Source organism: Euprymna scolopes, chromosome 7, assembly GCF_053919585.1.
Source record: "Euprymna scolopes isolate OS-2025 chromosome 7, ASM5391958v1, whole genome shotgun sequence".
NCBI classification, from domain to species: domain Eukaryota; kingdom Metazoa; phylum Mollusca; class Cephalopoda; order Sepiida; family Sepiolidae; genus Euprymna; species Euprymna scolopes.
The window spans coordinates 112,505,269-112,522,024 of NC_136488.1; the positions used below are offsets into that span (position 1 = coordinate 112,505,269).

Below are 16,756 nucleotides of genomic sequence, written 5' to 3' on the forward strand. Positions count from 1 at the left end.
GAAAAATGCGACCATCTTGCTTAAATCGAAAGGGAAAATTACATTCATTTTGAACTCTCTTTACGATAGTTTTCATCAAATTCTATTTTTATTTTCTTTAATAAATAATTTTCTACCTAATCGATTTTTGTAAATTTTTGATGAAATCATCTTAAAAATATGAGGAATACGTAGATACCATTGTTTTCATGTAAAATTCAGTATTATGATTTCCAAAATTTCGTCCTAATAGTGTACAAGCGCCCAATTTTTTAATAGATCATTTTTCATTTATTAACATTTTTCATGAAATCACATCTGCCTCTTTAGTGTAAGCATTTTAATTGTTAACTCGATTGATACATCAAAATTTAAAATTTAAATTTTAGAGTTTAGTTTGTATGTAAATTCGCATACCTGTTAATTTCAATAACATAGTGCAGTAGTCTATCGTTTCAGGATATATGACAAGGCATGTTATCACCATATAAAAATCTATTACTATTGAGAAAGAAACATGGTATGTGTTTGTGTGGGTACGTAAATGTGCATTTGCATTGTGTGTGTGTGTGTGCGTGCGTGCGTGCGAGGAATTTTACAGTCTACATATAGGTATGTTTACTTTTAAACTTATTGCTTGATTTATCGGTAAATCATTTGTAAGTAAACTCCTAAAATAACTGTGTTATTTTAGGAGTTTACTTACATTCTTACATAATCTAAACTAAATTCTTATGGATCATTTCCAATGCCGGAAGAAACACATTACACTGAGTAATGTAAACATAGATGCTGCTTGATTGAAGTTATGTGTACACTAGCATTTATATATGTAAGTGTTTGTAGGTAATAGGTGTGTTTGTATATATGTACTTTTACAAATGTGTGGGTTGTACGTGTGGATATATATATATATATATATATATATATATATATATATATATATATAGTAATTTATAAAATATATATGGCGATTAAGCTACACTGAATATTCCGCATTTCATCCACTCTAGGACTCCTCAGACTTATGCGTGAATTCTGTGATTGTTTATCGTTTTTATATGCTCCTCTTCTATTGAGATTTTAGTTAGCCAATCAGGTTTCTAGTATCCACCGCGTCCTTCCTATCAGCCAATGGGTATGCATTTTATCGGACAAAGGATCTGTTATAAAACTAGGTTAGTGTTTTTTTGATTTTTTTATTGTTAGTTTATATATAAATATATATATGTGTACATACATATATGCACATATATATACATATATATATATACATACATATATGTGTGATCGTTTATGTATATTCATGTTTATTTAATTTATTTATTTGTTTATTTTCCATTGTTTTTGTTAATTTAAAACTATTTTGTATCGCTATCCTAGAGTAAATTTTATCCTGTGAACACAGTTATTTGCTATTTCTCTTCTACAGTTTAATAGATGTTGGGGTTCTTTAAAAAAAAAAAAACACTAACCTAGTTTTAAAACAGATCCTTTGTCCGATAAAATGCATGCCCATTGGCTGATAGGAAGGACGCGGTGGATACTAGAAAGCTGATTGGCTAACTAAAATCTCAATAGAAGAGGAGCATATAAAAACGATAAACAACCACAGAATTCGCGCATAAGCCTGAGGAGTCCTAGAGTGGATGAAATGCGGAATATTCAGTGTAGCTTAATCGCCATATATATTTTATAAATTACTAACTAGCTCTACCTACGTATTGAGCACTTTTGAAGTAAATACTTAAAGTTTACACATAAATCTATACTTTCGTATATTAATTTATGTGAGAAAATTAAGTAGTTATATATATATATATATATATATATATATATATATATATATATATATATATATATATGTATATATATATGTATATATATATAAGCGTCATAAAAACAAATAACATCTAAATAAATCGCAATGTATCCAAAGCAGTCGGCAAGATGGGCCAGCGGATAAAGAGGCCAGGCTCATTACCGTGTGGTTCTGATTTCGAATCTTGCTAGATTCAGCCATTCTGATGAGTCGTAGACGAGGAAACACGTGTCAGTGGATAATTATATTTTAAAAACAATATATATACCGCTCCCCATGTGCAAAAATTCATTTTCGTAAATAATTGAATTCATTCAAAACGTATCGCAAAAACAAATAATATCTATCTATATATATTTTAGTTTATTAACAATTTATTTTATTTTATTAACAATTTGAAGTTATTTTGGTGTGGAATTTGAAGCTCATGTTCTATAATTAAAAAAAATATTAAATATATTAAATTATATGTTTATTAATAAACAGATCCACCGGACCTATATAAAACAAGGCTGATAGCCATTGGTCGCGTGCTCTCGTGTAATGGATGAATGCGTGAATGTAGGATTGACATGAAATTCTTAAAGATAAACTAAAATGACCGACAATGTCAGCATTTTATCTTGCTTCCAGATAAATTCGATGCTAAAGTAACTAACCTGAAAAAAAATAACAGCATGGAATAAAAAAGGGGGGGTAAAGAATAAAATATGATGGTCTTGCTTTGAAACGAAGAAGAGATTTTATTCCCAATAAAATTAGTTGCAAATTTTTCCTTTGCGGGCATTAAATTTAAAAACGCCAAAGTAACATATAATGAAAAAAATAACATTAGTTCTCATAATGAAGATGTCGTATCCATGAACGAATAAGATTCAAAATAATAGTTTCTAATCACACTCTCATATGTAGTAAATTTTAGAAGCGTACTCACAAATTGAAAGCCAGTCAGGCACGTGCCTTTTTCTTACACTCCTTCAATATATGTGCAAAACGTAGCAACGTAGATAGTTTTCAGAAGCATGCCTCGTCGCATGCCTCGTCGCATGCCCGGGGTATTCTTGCCAGGTTTTCTTCTTTGAAGGAGGCTCGTCAAAATTCCATTTTCAGCGCCGGGCAATAAAATGAACGTCCAATATCCTCGTCGCCAGAATTTCACAAGAGAGAGAATCTCGCGCTGGTCTTGTGACGTCATCACGGAGCTAGCATTTCCCTTTTCTTCCAATTATAGGGAGTTTTGTACAAACCCAAAATATACGAAACCAAGAATCATAAAGGATACGAAATACAAAAAATCAAATACAAGAATCAGATAAAAAATAATAAATGTAAACAGGGAGGATGCACCATTATTGGTACAAAAAAAATTCCAACATTCTCCCCCAACAGGAAATGGCAGTCAACCTGTAAAATTTACAATCCAAAAATTTTTCTTTATATATACATATATCACACAATGCATGGTCAGAAGAACTCCAGGAAACACATATCAGAACAAAAAAGCAGAAAAATTCAAATAAACTTATTCTATAAAATTTCACATGAAACCCTTCATGTCTTAGGTTTGAACAGAGGAGTACCTAACCAGATTCATAAATTTAAAACTAATGATCAGATGCAAAGCTGCAACAGATGTTTGAACTGAAAATATTTCGCCAGATAATCAACTACTTACATATAAAAGAGTATAAAGGCTTGAGAAGTTCACTTACCATCCAACCTCCTCATCCTTATATTATCTCTGGCGAACACCAAAATATCTCAGCTCCCTCGTAACCACAAGAGCCCAGTGAGATCAACACCAGTGCTACAAGAGGGACGAATCCAATCAACCCTATGCTTTGATAAGTTCTTCAACTTGGTGGAATGAAATAAACCTGAATCCCCCATCCTGCACAAATTATGCAAGGCAATTACAGTTTTAAACGTTTGCATAGCTATATACATATAGCCAAACAAACAAAGTTGAGTATAGGTGTCAGAAACACCTAGGTAGCTGGAGATGTAATACTTATGGAAGACTCCTATCAAGGAGAGATCCAATCTTGTTATGTTCAGCATTGCAAAAAACATCTCAGCATCAAAAAACTCACTCCTAACTAAGTATAAGGTAGTCCTGAGCGCCTAAGAAACACCCCAGGACAAATCGAGCTTGACTTCGATAGCTCTTGCAATACTGCAGTAAGTTACGTCAAGGCGGATCTTCAAAAAACATTTAAACACAATATCACCTGCATGTGACTCCAAAACAGGAAACGTTCATAGAATGAAGGTTCTGCAAGCGATCTCTGAACGACATATCCTACACTCTTGGAAGAACTCGGAGAAGCTAAACTACACACCATGTAGTCAGCAAATTCGACAGGATCCATCATGGGATTCTTTATCGAGTTACACTCAACCTGAATCTGGATGCCTCAATCCAACTTGAGTGCACGTAACTCTTCAAAAACCATTCTCCTCTTGGTTTTTACAAGTAGACAGGTGGATATAGTGCTTTCTGTCCTATACCCTTGATGGAGAATTTCTCTCCCAGTGCTAACATTAGCACTTAAAGAAGTGCACAAAGCTTGCACTTTTTCACAGGATAGACTCCTGTCTTTTAACCACTAGCTATTGTCAGAACTACATGACCCGAATAATATCTCCCCGTCATGATTAAGTTCCTCGTTATTCTGACAAAGTTGCGGTAAATAACTACATATGCAAGTTTTCAAACTCACATGGTTAGAGGGCAAAACAATTCCAACATCCCATGGAAATCCCTCCATAATTTTCACAATATTTATGCCCACTCTTAACAAGTCGTGGACACGTGTGGTATCATTCATGATACCTGAGAATCTCACCCAATACATTTTTCTTTAAAATATCACTAGCAAACTGCCCGCCAGAAAAATCAAACTTCAGTGCCTGACTACGTAGATCCTCTGAAGCAGCATTTGCAACACTGCTTTCAGACCGTGATGCAACATTTTCCAAGCCAAACTTGCCAGCGCTCAGCAAACAGTTTTCAGAATCTGGACGTTCGGGCTTAGTAGTTGGCAACTCGCCAAGCATCTCCCTGGGGGTTTCGAATATCATAGGGTTACACAAGGAATCACACTCCACACCATCTGCCAACCTCAAGAGAATAAATCGAACCTGGGACGAGAACATTACAACATTAACAGCATCCGCTTCTACAAGCGAACAGTCCACTTCCTTACTTTATGCAAGGAACGATCACCCAACAATTCAGTTATATTATCTACCGATGACAACCATTCATCAACATCGGCCTTCATTGTCATAAAATAAGGCTTAGGTAATTCCCTTTGCAACCGTAACAAATCTAAGACAACGATAATCTTCCTTAAACAAAACTTTCGTTTCCTTACAAGGAATCCGGAAGAACAAGTGACCAACATCATGCAGCGTTTGTTTATTTTTTTTAAATATGGACTAAATCCAAACAAATACAAAAAATAGGCGTTCAAATGCACACACAAAGGTTACAAAGGTATTTGCATAAAATTCCTTCCTCATAGCACAAACAAAACAAGACCAATACAGCATATTGAGCCTTGAAAATATTAAGGGATACAATTCCCAGTTACAAATTAAAAGGGTCCCTATGACTTAAAATTAAAATTAAGTGCATTTAAAATGCAAACTTCTATATGGAAGTTAATTGACTAGGAAATGAATAACGTTTAACACTTTTATAGCAATATCCTCACTGAAATATAACCTAGGAAAAAAGTGGGAAGAGAGGTTAAATATACATCGGGGGAGGGTAGATTCCACTTATATCACATGTGTATAATGAATGAATCCAAACAACCAAATGCAAATACGGGCCAAGGCAAAGAAAAGGGAAACTTGTTTTTTCACAAATTCTTAGAATAACACAGGCCGCAAAGCAAATGGGTATGAACTCGCTATTGAAAATTATAAATATCGTCAACGTATAAGAAATCCTTTTTCACAATAAAATACGAAAGTAAGCGCACACATGCGAATTCAACAAATTTTAAGTAAAGTAGACTTCAACACATACAATATCTGTGATACTATCGTCTGGTTAATTCACATGTATGTGAGAGAACGCACGTGTTCATTATAAATTAAGATAGGGTATATACTCATTCCCTTATATATATATATATATATATATATATATATATATATATATATATATATATATATATATGGGGAAAAATACGAACATACAACTAACACCGGTTTCGGACACAGCGTCTCTATTTACTAGGTTCCCCATGAGGGTATAGTTAGATAAAAGTTGTTTCTTAAAGTGGGGAAAATCCAGCTTCCAAAAAATATCGAACACGCTAGATTAGGACGAAAAATAAAATTACCTCAGTCTAGTAGGATTCCTTATTCAATGATTAGGGACAGAAAATGCTACAGTTTTTCCCAACATAAATCGCAATACCCGTGGAAATTCAACTAATGCAAGTAAAATGTAAATTATATTTCAAAAGAGGGTTACGAAAGTTACAACTTCAATTCTAAGGGTAGAAAATGGAAAGTATATACGTAATGCTTAATCTCTTTTTGTTAAGAAAAATATATGAAAAATTGTGCGCTAGGCATATGTAAAATATATTAGACAGATATAAATAAAGACATTAGACGTACATAAAAATGCTAAATTCAGGAATAAACTAGATATAACATTCCAGTCCCTGTATAGACGTACTAGGTTAAATTCTGGAATTTTCAGTGAGGCGAAAAATGTCGAATGTTCGAAACATACAAAATTACATTACACGTTTTCTAAACTCAGGACATAGTAGTCGTCGAATGATTTAAGGAGAGCGTTAACAGACGCGCTAAGTTACAAGTTAAGTGGGAATGGAATTTAGTAGCTGAAATATATATACGGGTCAGCTCTAAATACAGACGTGGGGTGCGGGGAGGTTACAGAAAGACTCAACAAGTGGTCCAGTGATAGGAGTGTATTTAACCCTAGCGAAGTAACGCATTGACAGAATGAGAATAAAACGGGTCTCGACCTAGGAAGGATATACTTAATTTGAAAAGTATTCTGAAATAAGGGACATGAATTTTACTAAATACCTTTAAACAACGGAAGAAAACTTACAAAATGCTTCTAAATAAGGGAAAATAATTTGGAAAATGCTTTTAAATAACGGAAGAAATTCACAGTAGTCGAACGAATCTAAGAGGCAAGTTGATAGTGTCAGGTAGTGGAGGTAACAGAAATTTCAAGAGGTTAAATTTAATCTTAACTTGAAAGAAAAGGAATTAAAGCGTATCTCAATTAGAAAAGGTACACTTAATTTTAAAAGTGTCCCAAAAAAGGGGAATAAAAAATTTGCAAAACGTATTTAATAGGGGAAAACAATTCGTAAAATGCATTATTAAATGCATTTTACAAATTGTTTTCCCCTATTAAATAATAGGGACAAAATTTGCCGAGTGCATTTACAGAAAAAGAATTACGTATCTCGATGAAAAAGGAATATACTTTATTTTCAAATTGTTACGAAAAAGGGAATAATAAATTTGCAAAATGTATTTAATAGGGGAAAACAATTTGCAAAATGCATTTAAATAAAAGCAGAAATTTTCCAAATTACCTTTACATAAAGGGGATAAATTTGCAAAATATCGGCATTTTATCTTGCTTCCAGATAAATTCGATGCTAAAGTAACTAACCTGAAAAAAAAATAACAGCTTGGAATAAAAAGGGGGTGGGGTAAAGAATAAAATATAAAGGTCTTGCTTTGAAACGAAGAAGAGATTTTATTCCCAATAAAATTAGTTGCAAATTATTCCTTTGCGGGCATTAAATTTAAAAACGTCAAAGTAACATATAATGAAAAAAAATAACATTAGTTCTCATAATGAAGATGTCGTATCCATGAACGAATACGATTCAAAATAGTAGTTTCTAATCACACTCTCATATGTAGTAAATTTTAGGAGCGTACTCATAAATTGAAAGCCAGTCAGGCACGTGCCTTTTTCTTTTCTTTTTTTTTTTTCTCGTTTAAAGTCCTTTTAGAATTTTCTCTCCTCCATTTGCGTGCAAACCGTAGACACGCAGATGGATTTCAGAAGTATGGCCGCGTCGTATATCCGGGTTATTCTTGCCGAGTTTTCTTCTTTGTAGGAGGTTCCAAAATTCCTTGTCACCTAAAATAAGGTCTTTTTTTTTTTTTAAATAATTACACTCCTTCAATATGCGGGCAAAACGTAGCAACGTAGATAATTTTCAGAAGCATGCCTCGTTGCATGCCCGGGGTATTCTTGCCGGGTTTTCTTCTTTGAAGGAGGCTCGTCAAAATTCCATTTTCAGCGCCGGGCAATAAAATGAACGTCCAATATCCTCGTCACCGGAATTTCACAAGAGAGAGAATCTCGCGCTGGTCTCGTGACGTCATCACGGAGCTAGCATTTCCCTTTTCTTCCAATTAAAGTGAGTTTCGTACAAACCCAAAATGTACAAAACTAAGAATAAAAAAAGATACGAAATACAAAAAATCGAATACAAGAACCAGATAAAAAATAATAAATGTGAATAGGGAGGATGTACTATTATTAGTTAAAAAAAAAAATGCAACAAAAAATGGGCTGAAATGACTTAAATAAATAAAAAGTAAATGACTTAGAATGACTTTAATGAAATTAAGGATGGATTGAATGACCTTAAGAATGACTTGGACGCTTAAAAAATAACTGGAATCCTTCAAAAACAACTTGAATTATCTGGAGAATGAGTTGAATCGCTTTGAGACTGACTGGTTGTAAAGTGCGTGATCATTTTACATTAAATTAATACAGAAAAGTGATCCCCCACTTTATATCACAAAGTTACACACATAAGTACAGCATGTAGTAAGAACAGGTACCACACTTTGAGATATTAAATCTTTTATTCAGGAAAAAAATTAACATGAACAAAAAACTTAGGCACAAGGCCAACTCAAAAGGGGGGAAAATGAAGGTCGTTGTTCATCCTTGTCACTCTAGAACTAAACAAATATTTCTCTTAGCTAGAATCTTCTTTCACCATAATACCGCATTCACCCTTTCGTACTTGGGGACGTCCTACTTAGCACCCAAGTTTTAAAACATTTTTTTATTAGCACATCTTGGCTAAAAGGCCAAGAAAAGCTTAAAAAGCTAAGAACAGTATCTATTAACAACAGACCTTTGATCTTAACCAAAAATACCAAGCACAAAAGTGTTACAGACAGACCGACAGACCGACCAACCGACCGATGTAGTGATTTATAAAGTCGCTTGCACGTGACAAAAATTTTTTTTACCAGACCCATTATATAAACAAAGGAAATTGCTCCAGGAAAACGCCTACTTTTGAGGACCATTACCTTGTGATGTGGATTACTTAAAATACAGTTTGGATCATTTTACCACACTGTTATCAAAGACATTCACTTCGGATTTTACCATGCAATTTGGATGTGAATTTTTATATCCTTTTCATTAACTTCCCTTACTCTATGACATTTAAATACTTAAACAACTTTTAATTGTGATTTTCTATGTCTCACTGACTTTAGCAACTAAGGTATAAACCATTATAACTATTTGCTAATATTTTCTCCTCTGTAGAGAAGCTAGACATCGAAATCCTATAGGTTAGGAGTTATGATGTTTCAAATGTATTCTTTGTCTCACATAGAATAATAAAAATCTTTTAATTTGAAATTTAAACGTTTCACGTCATAATTTTTTAAAATTTATTGAATGACTAAAATTTTATATATATATATATATATAAAGTGAAAATGTCTGTCTGTATGTCTGTGTAAATTTCCCTACCAAAAAACTCTGTCAATTTTATGTCTAGAGACTCGAGATTTGACATAAGGAGTACTGAGATTTGGGAAAATCTTTTTAATCGGTTTTTGGCCAGAAATTTTGTTCAACGATTTGACCTTTGAAAACACTACCAAATTCCTCCACCAATTTTGGGTTTTAACACTTGAAATTTTAAATGTAGGTTACTTGGACATGGATCAAATATTTTGATTTCATTTGAGTCTAAAAAATAGATATTAAGGATCAAAATTGGCGTCAAAGTAAAAAATAATTTCACCTCTGCGATCTCTACTGAATTACTCAGCACATTTCTGGTATAAAAATTTGAAATTTTACATAAAGGGTATTCAGAGATAGGGCAAGCTTTTTAATCGAGTTGGGTCGAAAATTTGAGCTGTCAAGGAGTCAAAGTTCAAAAGATTTGATCTTTGCGGTGTTTAGCAAACTACTCAGCAAATTTTGGGTCTAAGCGTTTGAAATTTATACATAAAGGATATTCAGACATGCGGCAAGCATTTTAATCAGTTTAGTGGCGAAAGATTTGGCTGCCAAAAGGTCAAAGTTGAAAGAGTTGACCTTTGCAGAGTCTACCAAATTCGTGCGCCAATTTTAGATGTAGGTAACTTGGACATGGGTAAAACTTTGTATTTTGATTTGAGAGCAAAATTATAAACGTTTAGAGGTCAAAATTGGGGTCAAAGTTTTAAAAAAATTGACCTCTGCGGTCTCTACGAAATTATAAAGACAAATTTTGGTCTAAACATTTGAAATCCTACATAAAGTGTATTTACATGTAGGGCAAGTTATGAACAGTACAAAGGGCCCGAGCAAATCTTGGCTGAACTGCTAGTATATATATATATATATATATATATATATATATATATATATATATATATATATATATTTATTTATATATATATATATATATGTTTGTGTGCGTGTGTGTTCATATGTGTAAGTACATATATGCATAAGTATGTATGGATTTGTGTGTCTAATATATGTAAGCTTTTGTTTTGAATAAGTAATTAGTAAGATGGATACCTTGGACTTTTGAGTCTAGCAAAAATGCTGTTGACTGGCTTCAAAAACAGCCTACAGAAAATGGACTGTGATTGATGAAAGTATAATAGGTTATGAAAAGGTTGTAAAGAGATTGCTTTTGATACTAAAAAATTTTACGCTAAGCAAAATATGATGAAAGTAAAGATAATTTTCGCGAAAATATATTTTTTTTATATCAACTTTGTTTCCATTCGTAGCCAAGAGTGACCACCAAAATGATGTTTCCTTACAAAGAGAAAATGTTATATATATAATAATATAAATATACAAGAAATAAATGTTACCATAGTCAATAAAAGTTACTTTTATGGTAGAAAAGTTCATTGATTTGTATTTTTAAGTAGTTTGTAAAAAATTTTTTTTTTTAAATTCACAAACCGGTTTTAAAAAACTCAAAATGGCAGCGACTTTGAAATGGAGAGCCCCGTTTTCAATTTGAAGGAGGGGCACCTGAGCATAAGTAACTGCAAGGTTGAGTGCATTGTTTACAAGGCGACAATTTATCCATAAGAGCAGGAGTAATAAAACAGTCTATATCAGTATATCTGTGGGTAACTTGAAACAACGAAATAAAAAACAAAACTAAACAGCGATGAGCTCTCCATGACGAAAGTTTTACGCTGGCTGTCACTTGGTCAATTTAATGCAATTCTAGTACTACATCGATAAACATCGATGTAATATATATCTGGCTAAAATATTAGATTACATGAATTAATAGCCAAATGAAAGCATAGACAAATTATAAACTATTTATTCATAGTAGATCTATTATATTATTGGAGTAGACCATCTAGTCTATAGCTTATTGAAAAAAGATTAATTTCCCCAAATTATTTTTATCTGTGTTACAGAAGGGTAGGATTAAGGGAGGTATACATATGTTATTAGATATACAGAGTGAGAGAGATGCAGATAGATAGTTAGAGAGATAGATTGATGTAGAGAAATGGAAATAATCTGATAAATCAATAGTGAGATAGATAAGGGTAGATATAGATAAATTTACAGATAGATAGTCATTTATCATGGATAAATTGAAAATTAAAAATAGATAGATTAAAAATGAGATAGATCGCAGGAGTAATATAGATATTAAGAAAGATAGAAAAATAGAGGAAGATACAGAGGGTAGAAAGATTGATAAATAAATGGATTCATAGATGGATTGTAATTTAAACAGATGAATAGATGGTCACGTGTCATCTATACTCTTATATATACGTCTATATTTAGACAGATAGGTCATATATGGATATAGATATTTAAATTTAAATTGATAGCTAGATAGGGATATTCACAGAGAAGAAATAAAATATAGAAGGATAGATTGATAGAAAATTGGATAGAGATATAGTGAAATAGATAGATAGAGGGGGACACACACATATACATATATACAGTGCCATGCAAAAGTATTGGATACATTACATTTTTCTCCATAACTTAAATATATATATATATATATATATATATATATATATATATATATATATATATATATATATATATATATATATATATATATATATATATATCCGTGTGCTTTAACAGAATGTTTTAATCTTAAATTCTATGCAATGATGCAGAATGTAGAAACTATACATAAATAGAATAAAGCATAAAACAATCATCTAATAAAAAAAATGAATAAGCAATTAATTAGCGCTTGTTTTTTTAAGGCATATGCAAATTAGTTAACCCTTATGTAGTCACTGGCATATCCTGAGCATCCTAAAAAAGTTTGTTTTAAAAAAAATTTTAATAGAAAAAGTGGGCTTTTAATATGAATGTCAGAACGAGGAAAAATCTTAATTTTATCGGTGTATAAATTCATTTGTTTATTTTTATTTGATTTTTATCCTACTGTGAAATAATGTTTTGTAGCAAAATTTTAAACCCAATAAAAGGAAGGAGGTCTGACAAATGTTGATAAAACCTCTTCATAGTTTGCTTTTTTATGTTGCTCACCCAAAATGTTGATCTTCTGTATTTATCTAGGTATCCATCCCTTTGTCCGTTCATGGACGTTGACTATGTTGTCCAGAAGAGCATAAAAGCTATCCTCACAGACCAATATATTATCTGCTTACCAAGACTTGTTTATTTCCAAGCCGCCATAAAATCGTAAGTGCATTTTGAATATTTTTACTCTTTATGAACTTTTAAACGTTATGTTTACAACATTTCAACTTTTGATAGCTTCAGCATTTGCCATGGGTGTCATTCGTTGTGGGGAGTACAATACAAGTCTTGGAAATCACAGAGAAACAAATAAAAGTCCAAAATATGGGTGATAAAGATTAAAAATAAATCAAAACAGTTGTGACAATTGAACACATCCTCACTGCTCCAAAAGCAAGGTATGCATCGACGCAGACCTGAAGAGATGCCTTGGACACTGCCTGACTGACCCCAAGATGGAGTAAAATGCCATGATGCTGATGAGTGATTAAATCTAACAATATTTATTGGAAGAAAGATTTGAAATGTTTAAATGCATGTATGCAAGGTTTTTGATTAAGTGAATGATGTCTTTTCTTATTTTTCTTCATTGTGGCTAGTTGATGTGTGTGATGCTGATGCTTGGTATCTTCTTCGTTTTACATGCATGGCAAAAAATGCAGCAGATAATAATTGTGATTCTAGTTAAGATCGATTCTAGATGGATCTGTTGATATAAAAATACATGAATTCTTTTCATGTAGAGTCAGTCGGCTTGTCACCAGTGTGATGAGCTAGTTGCCACTTTGTTAATCATTTGATTGCCTTAACTTTATAGAAGGGTTTTAGTTTTGTGTCTAACACCCGAATTGGAGAATTCTTGCATGGACGTCTTCATAATGTAGTCAGACTGATAACATACTAAATACAGTATAATAGACAAATAATTATATGAGATATTAGGTCTATACATCTTGAAAAATAACCCTAAATTTTCCTACTAGAAACAATAGCCTAGTGGTGGACAAAATGTTTTGCATGTCAGCATTTTTTTAAATAAAAAGTTACTCGCAGTACAACAAATTTTTCATTGATGAGAACCTTAAAAGATTTAAAAAAAAAATTTTTTTTTATTAATATCAGCTACTTAATAATATTATTCATTGGTTATACTTATAAAGTAGCTATGCCGAGGGTATGAAAAATGAAAACATACTTTTGTCATTGCTTGAAAACTTTCCTATAGATTGGAAAAGCATCTTTCGCTTGTTTTAAAAACGATAGTAATGCTTCAAGTTAGCTGCTGCTAATGTTTATTATGATGTCACATAGATACACATTCAACATAAACAAAAATGGCTATAAATTGCATAAACATATTTAAATAGAGAATACAACATTATAGGATTGATATTTGTATGTTGGTTCTTCAGTATGAAAATATTTTGGATAACATACGAGGGGCGTGCAATAAGTAATGCCCCTGACCCACTTCCAGTTGTCTGATCTAGCTGAAATTTTGCATGTGCAATGATTTATATCTCTACGGGTTATGTGGCAAATTACGGCTCTGAACTAATTGTGGTTTCTGTTGTACAGGTGTTTGAACTGAGTCAGGTGTGAAATGGAGCCTGTTGAATGTCGAGCAGTGATCCAGTTTTTGTATTTGAAAGGATGCACACCACAGGAGACTTTTGATGAAATGAAAGAAACTTATGGTGATAATGCCCCATTATATGACCTTCTAAAACGCTGGCATCGTAAATTCAAACAGGGCTGGAAGTATGTGGAAACAGCTCCCAGATCTGATCGCCCCCCTTCTGCCATTGATGAGGCATCTGTCCGTCAAGTTGAGGCTGCCATTTTGGAAGATCGGCGCATTACTATTCGCCAAATAGCCCAAGATGTCAAGATTAGTACAGGGTCTGTGGAAACTATCATTCATGACCATTTGCATATGCATAAGGTGTCTGCCAGATGGATACCCAGGTTGCTCACACCATTCCAGAAGTGAGAACACGTCGAATGCTCGAGGATGAATTTGGAGATGTGCCAAGAGGATAAGTCAAAGTTTTTCAAAAGACTGATTACACAGGATGAAACCTGGGTCCATCACTATGATCCAGAGACCAAAGCCCAGTCAATGCAGTGGAAGCACTTGAACTCACCACCTCCAAAGAAGGCAAGGGTGCAGCCCTCCGCTGGCAAGGTCATGTTCACAGTCTTCTGGGACCAGGACGGAGTAGTGATGACAGATTTCCTGGCAAAGGGTACCACAATTACAGGAGCCTATTATGCTTCACTTTTGAGCGAAGCTATCAAAATCAAGAGGCGGGGCAAGATCAGCAAAGATACCCTCCTCCTCCTGCAGGACAATGCTCTGGTCCACAACTTGCATGTCGCCAGATCAGAAGCACGGGCGTGTGGTTATGAAATCCTCCCTCATCCTCTCTACTCTCCTGACCTTGCACCCTCTGACTTTCACCTCTTCCCAGCCATGAAGTTGTTTTTGAAAGGAAAGTATTTCCCATATGATGCAGCCTTGATTTCTGAAGTCACGTAAACCAGGGGTGTTCTAGAAAAAAGGTCTCCAGAGCTGCATCAAACGATGGGAGAAATGCATAACTCTGGGTGGTTCCTATGTAGAGAAAGACTAATAACTGTGCCAAGTTTCGTTGCTCTACTGCTATGGCAAGTGGGTCAGGGGCATTACTTATTGCACACCCCTCGTATGTTAATATTATTCTCTCTCATGAAATCTCATTTGCATTCTTTTATTTTTCTCACTTCAGGATATTACCAACTGATTGCTGGATTGAAATATGCACGTTTCTGGGAACTATGACGTTCATGGACAGTTTTATTGGCAATAAAAAGAAATGCAAATGCTAAAGAAAATGGACATTCAAATGCAATCTGATAATCTATTCTCCAGGAAATGTTAACCTAACAAAAACTAAGCATGTAACTAATATATATATATATATATAATTATTTTTTTTACTATAATAATTAAATACCTACAGACACTAGTGTTTCATCCTTTCGGGAATCTTCAGTGCAGGGTGTCACGATTACTACCAGTCGAACGATTCGAACCCCGTATCACGAGACATCTCTGGCTCGATTAGCGGAGACCTAATCCATTTGGCTACCATTAACCGCTTGAAATAACGTTGAATTTTAAACATCTTAATGTTAAGTGTTCATTTACGCCAGACAGACAGTGATCTAATCATTATACGATGATCTACGCATAAGAGCTAAATTGGCCGACTTTTAATTCAACTGAAAGTGTTCAACGATAAGAAACGAATTTCTTAAAGGGGCTGTCATAATTATTTTTTTTACTATAATAATTAAATACCTACAATATATATATATATATATATATATATATATATATATATATATATATAGAGAGAGAGAGAGAGAGAGAGAGAGAGAGAGAGAGAGAGAGAGGGATATATAAATAGATATATATTCAATTTTTCTTATTATCTTTTCTGTGTTGGAGTCGAAAGTGTTTATATAGATCCCATAAGCATTACACGTAACGTTTTCACTGGTTTGGACCATCCTCAACGGGGGTAAGTGGATCATTGGTGAGAGAGACAGATAGTGGAAAGTTTCAGTAGTTTCAGTGCTAGATCCGGTATGGGGCACACAAAGTGAATAAGTTAAGATTGTGTTCTCCATTGTTTAAGATTTAAATTCAAATACGTATATTTTATGTTTATAAGCCAACTATAACGTAAAGATATTTTATAAAATAAAAAAATATTTATTTGTTGAATTCAAAATTTTCGACGTTATACGCTTTTCGGGATATATATATATATATATATATATATATATATATATATATATATATATATATAAAAGCGGGAAATTTGTCAAATTATTTATTTTTTACAAAGAATAATTTTTACAAAGTTTTTCAAAGACAAATGTCATATTATACTCATAAATACTCAAAATGTCGTCCATGCACTTCACTGCAGCGTCTTAACCTAGAAATCCAAGCTCATGTGGCGTTTTGAATGGTAACTTGTGGCATATCATTTCAAGCGCTTGCCAAGCACGTTTTCAAGTCATCAATAGAGTATATTTCACGTCGA

At 33.2% G+C, this 16,756-nt stretch overlaps 1 protein-coding gene across 1 annotated transcript in view; it reads left to right on the forward strand.

Moving 5' to 3' along the window:
* Nucleotides 1-15,590, forward strand: part of LOC145279890 (epidermal retinol dehydrogenase 2-like) — a 46,911-nt gene extending 31,321 nt beyond the window's left edge. The window contains exons 4-5 of the mRNA XM_080131365.1: nt 12,693-12,818; nt 15,428-15,590. Coding sequence (XP_079987491.1) covers nt 12,693-12,818; nt 15,428-15,527 — 226 coding nt within the window. The 3' untranslated portion in view covers nt 15,528-15,590. The remainder of the gene's footprint in view (nt 1-12,692; nt 12,819-15,427) is intronic.
* Nucleotides 15,591-16,756: the final 1,166 nt, after the last annotated feature.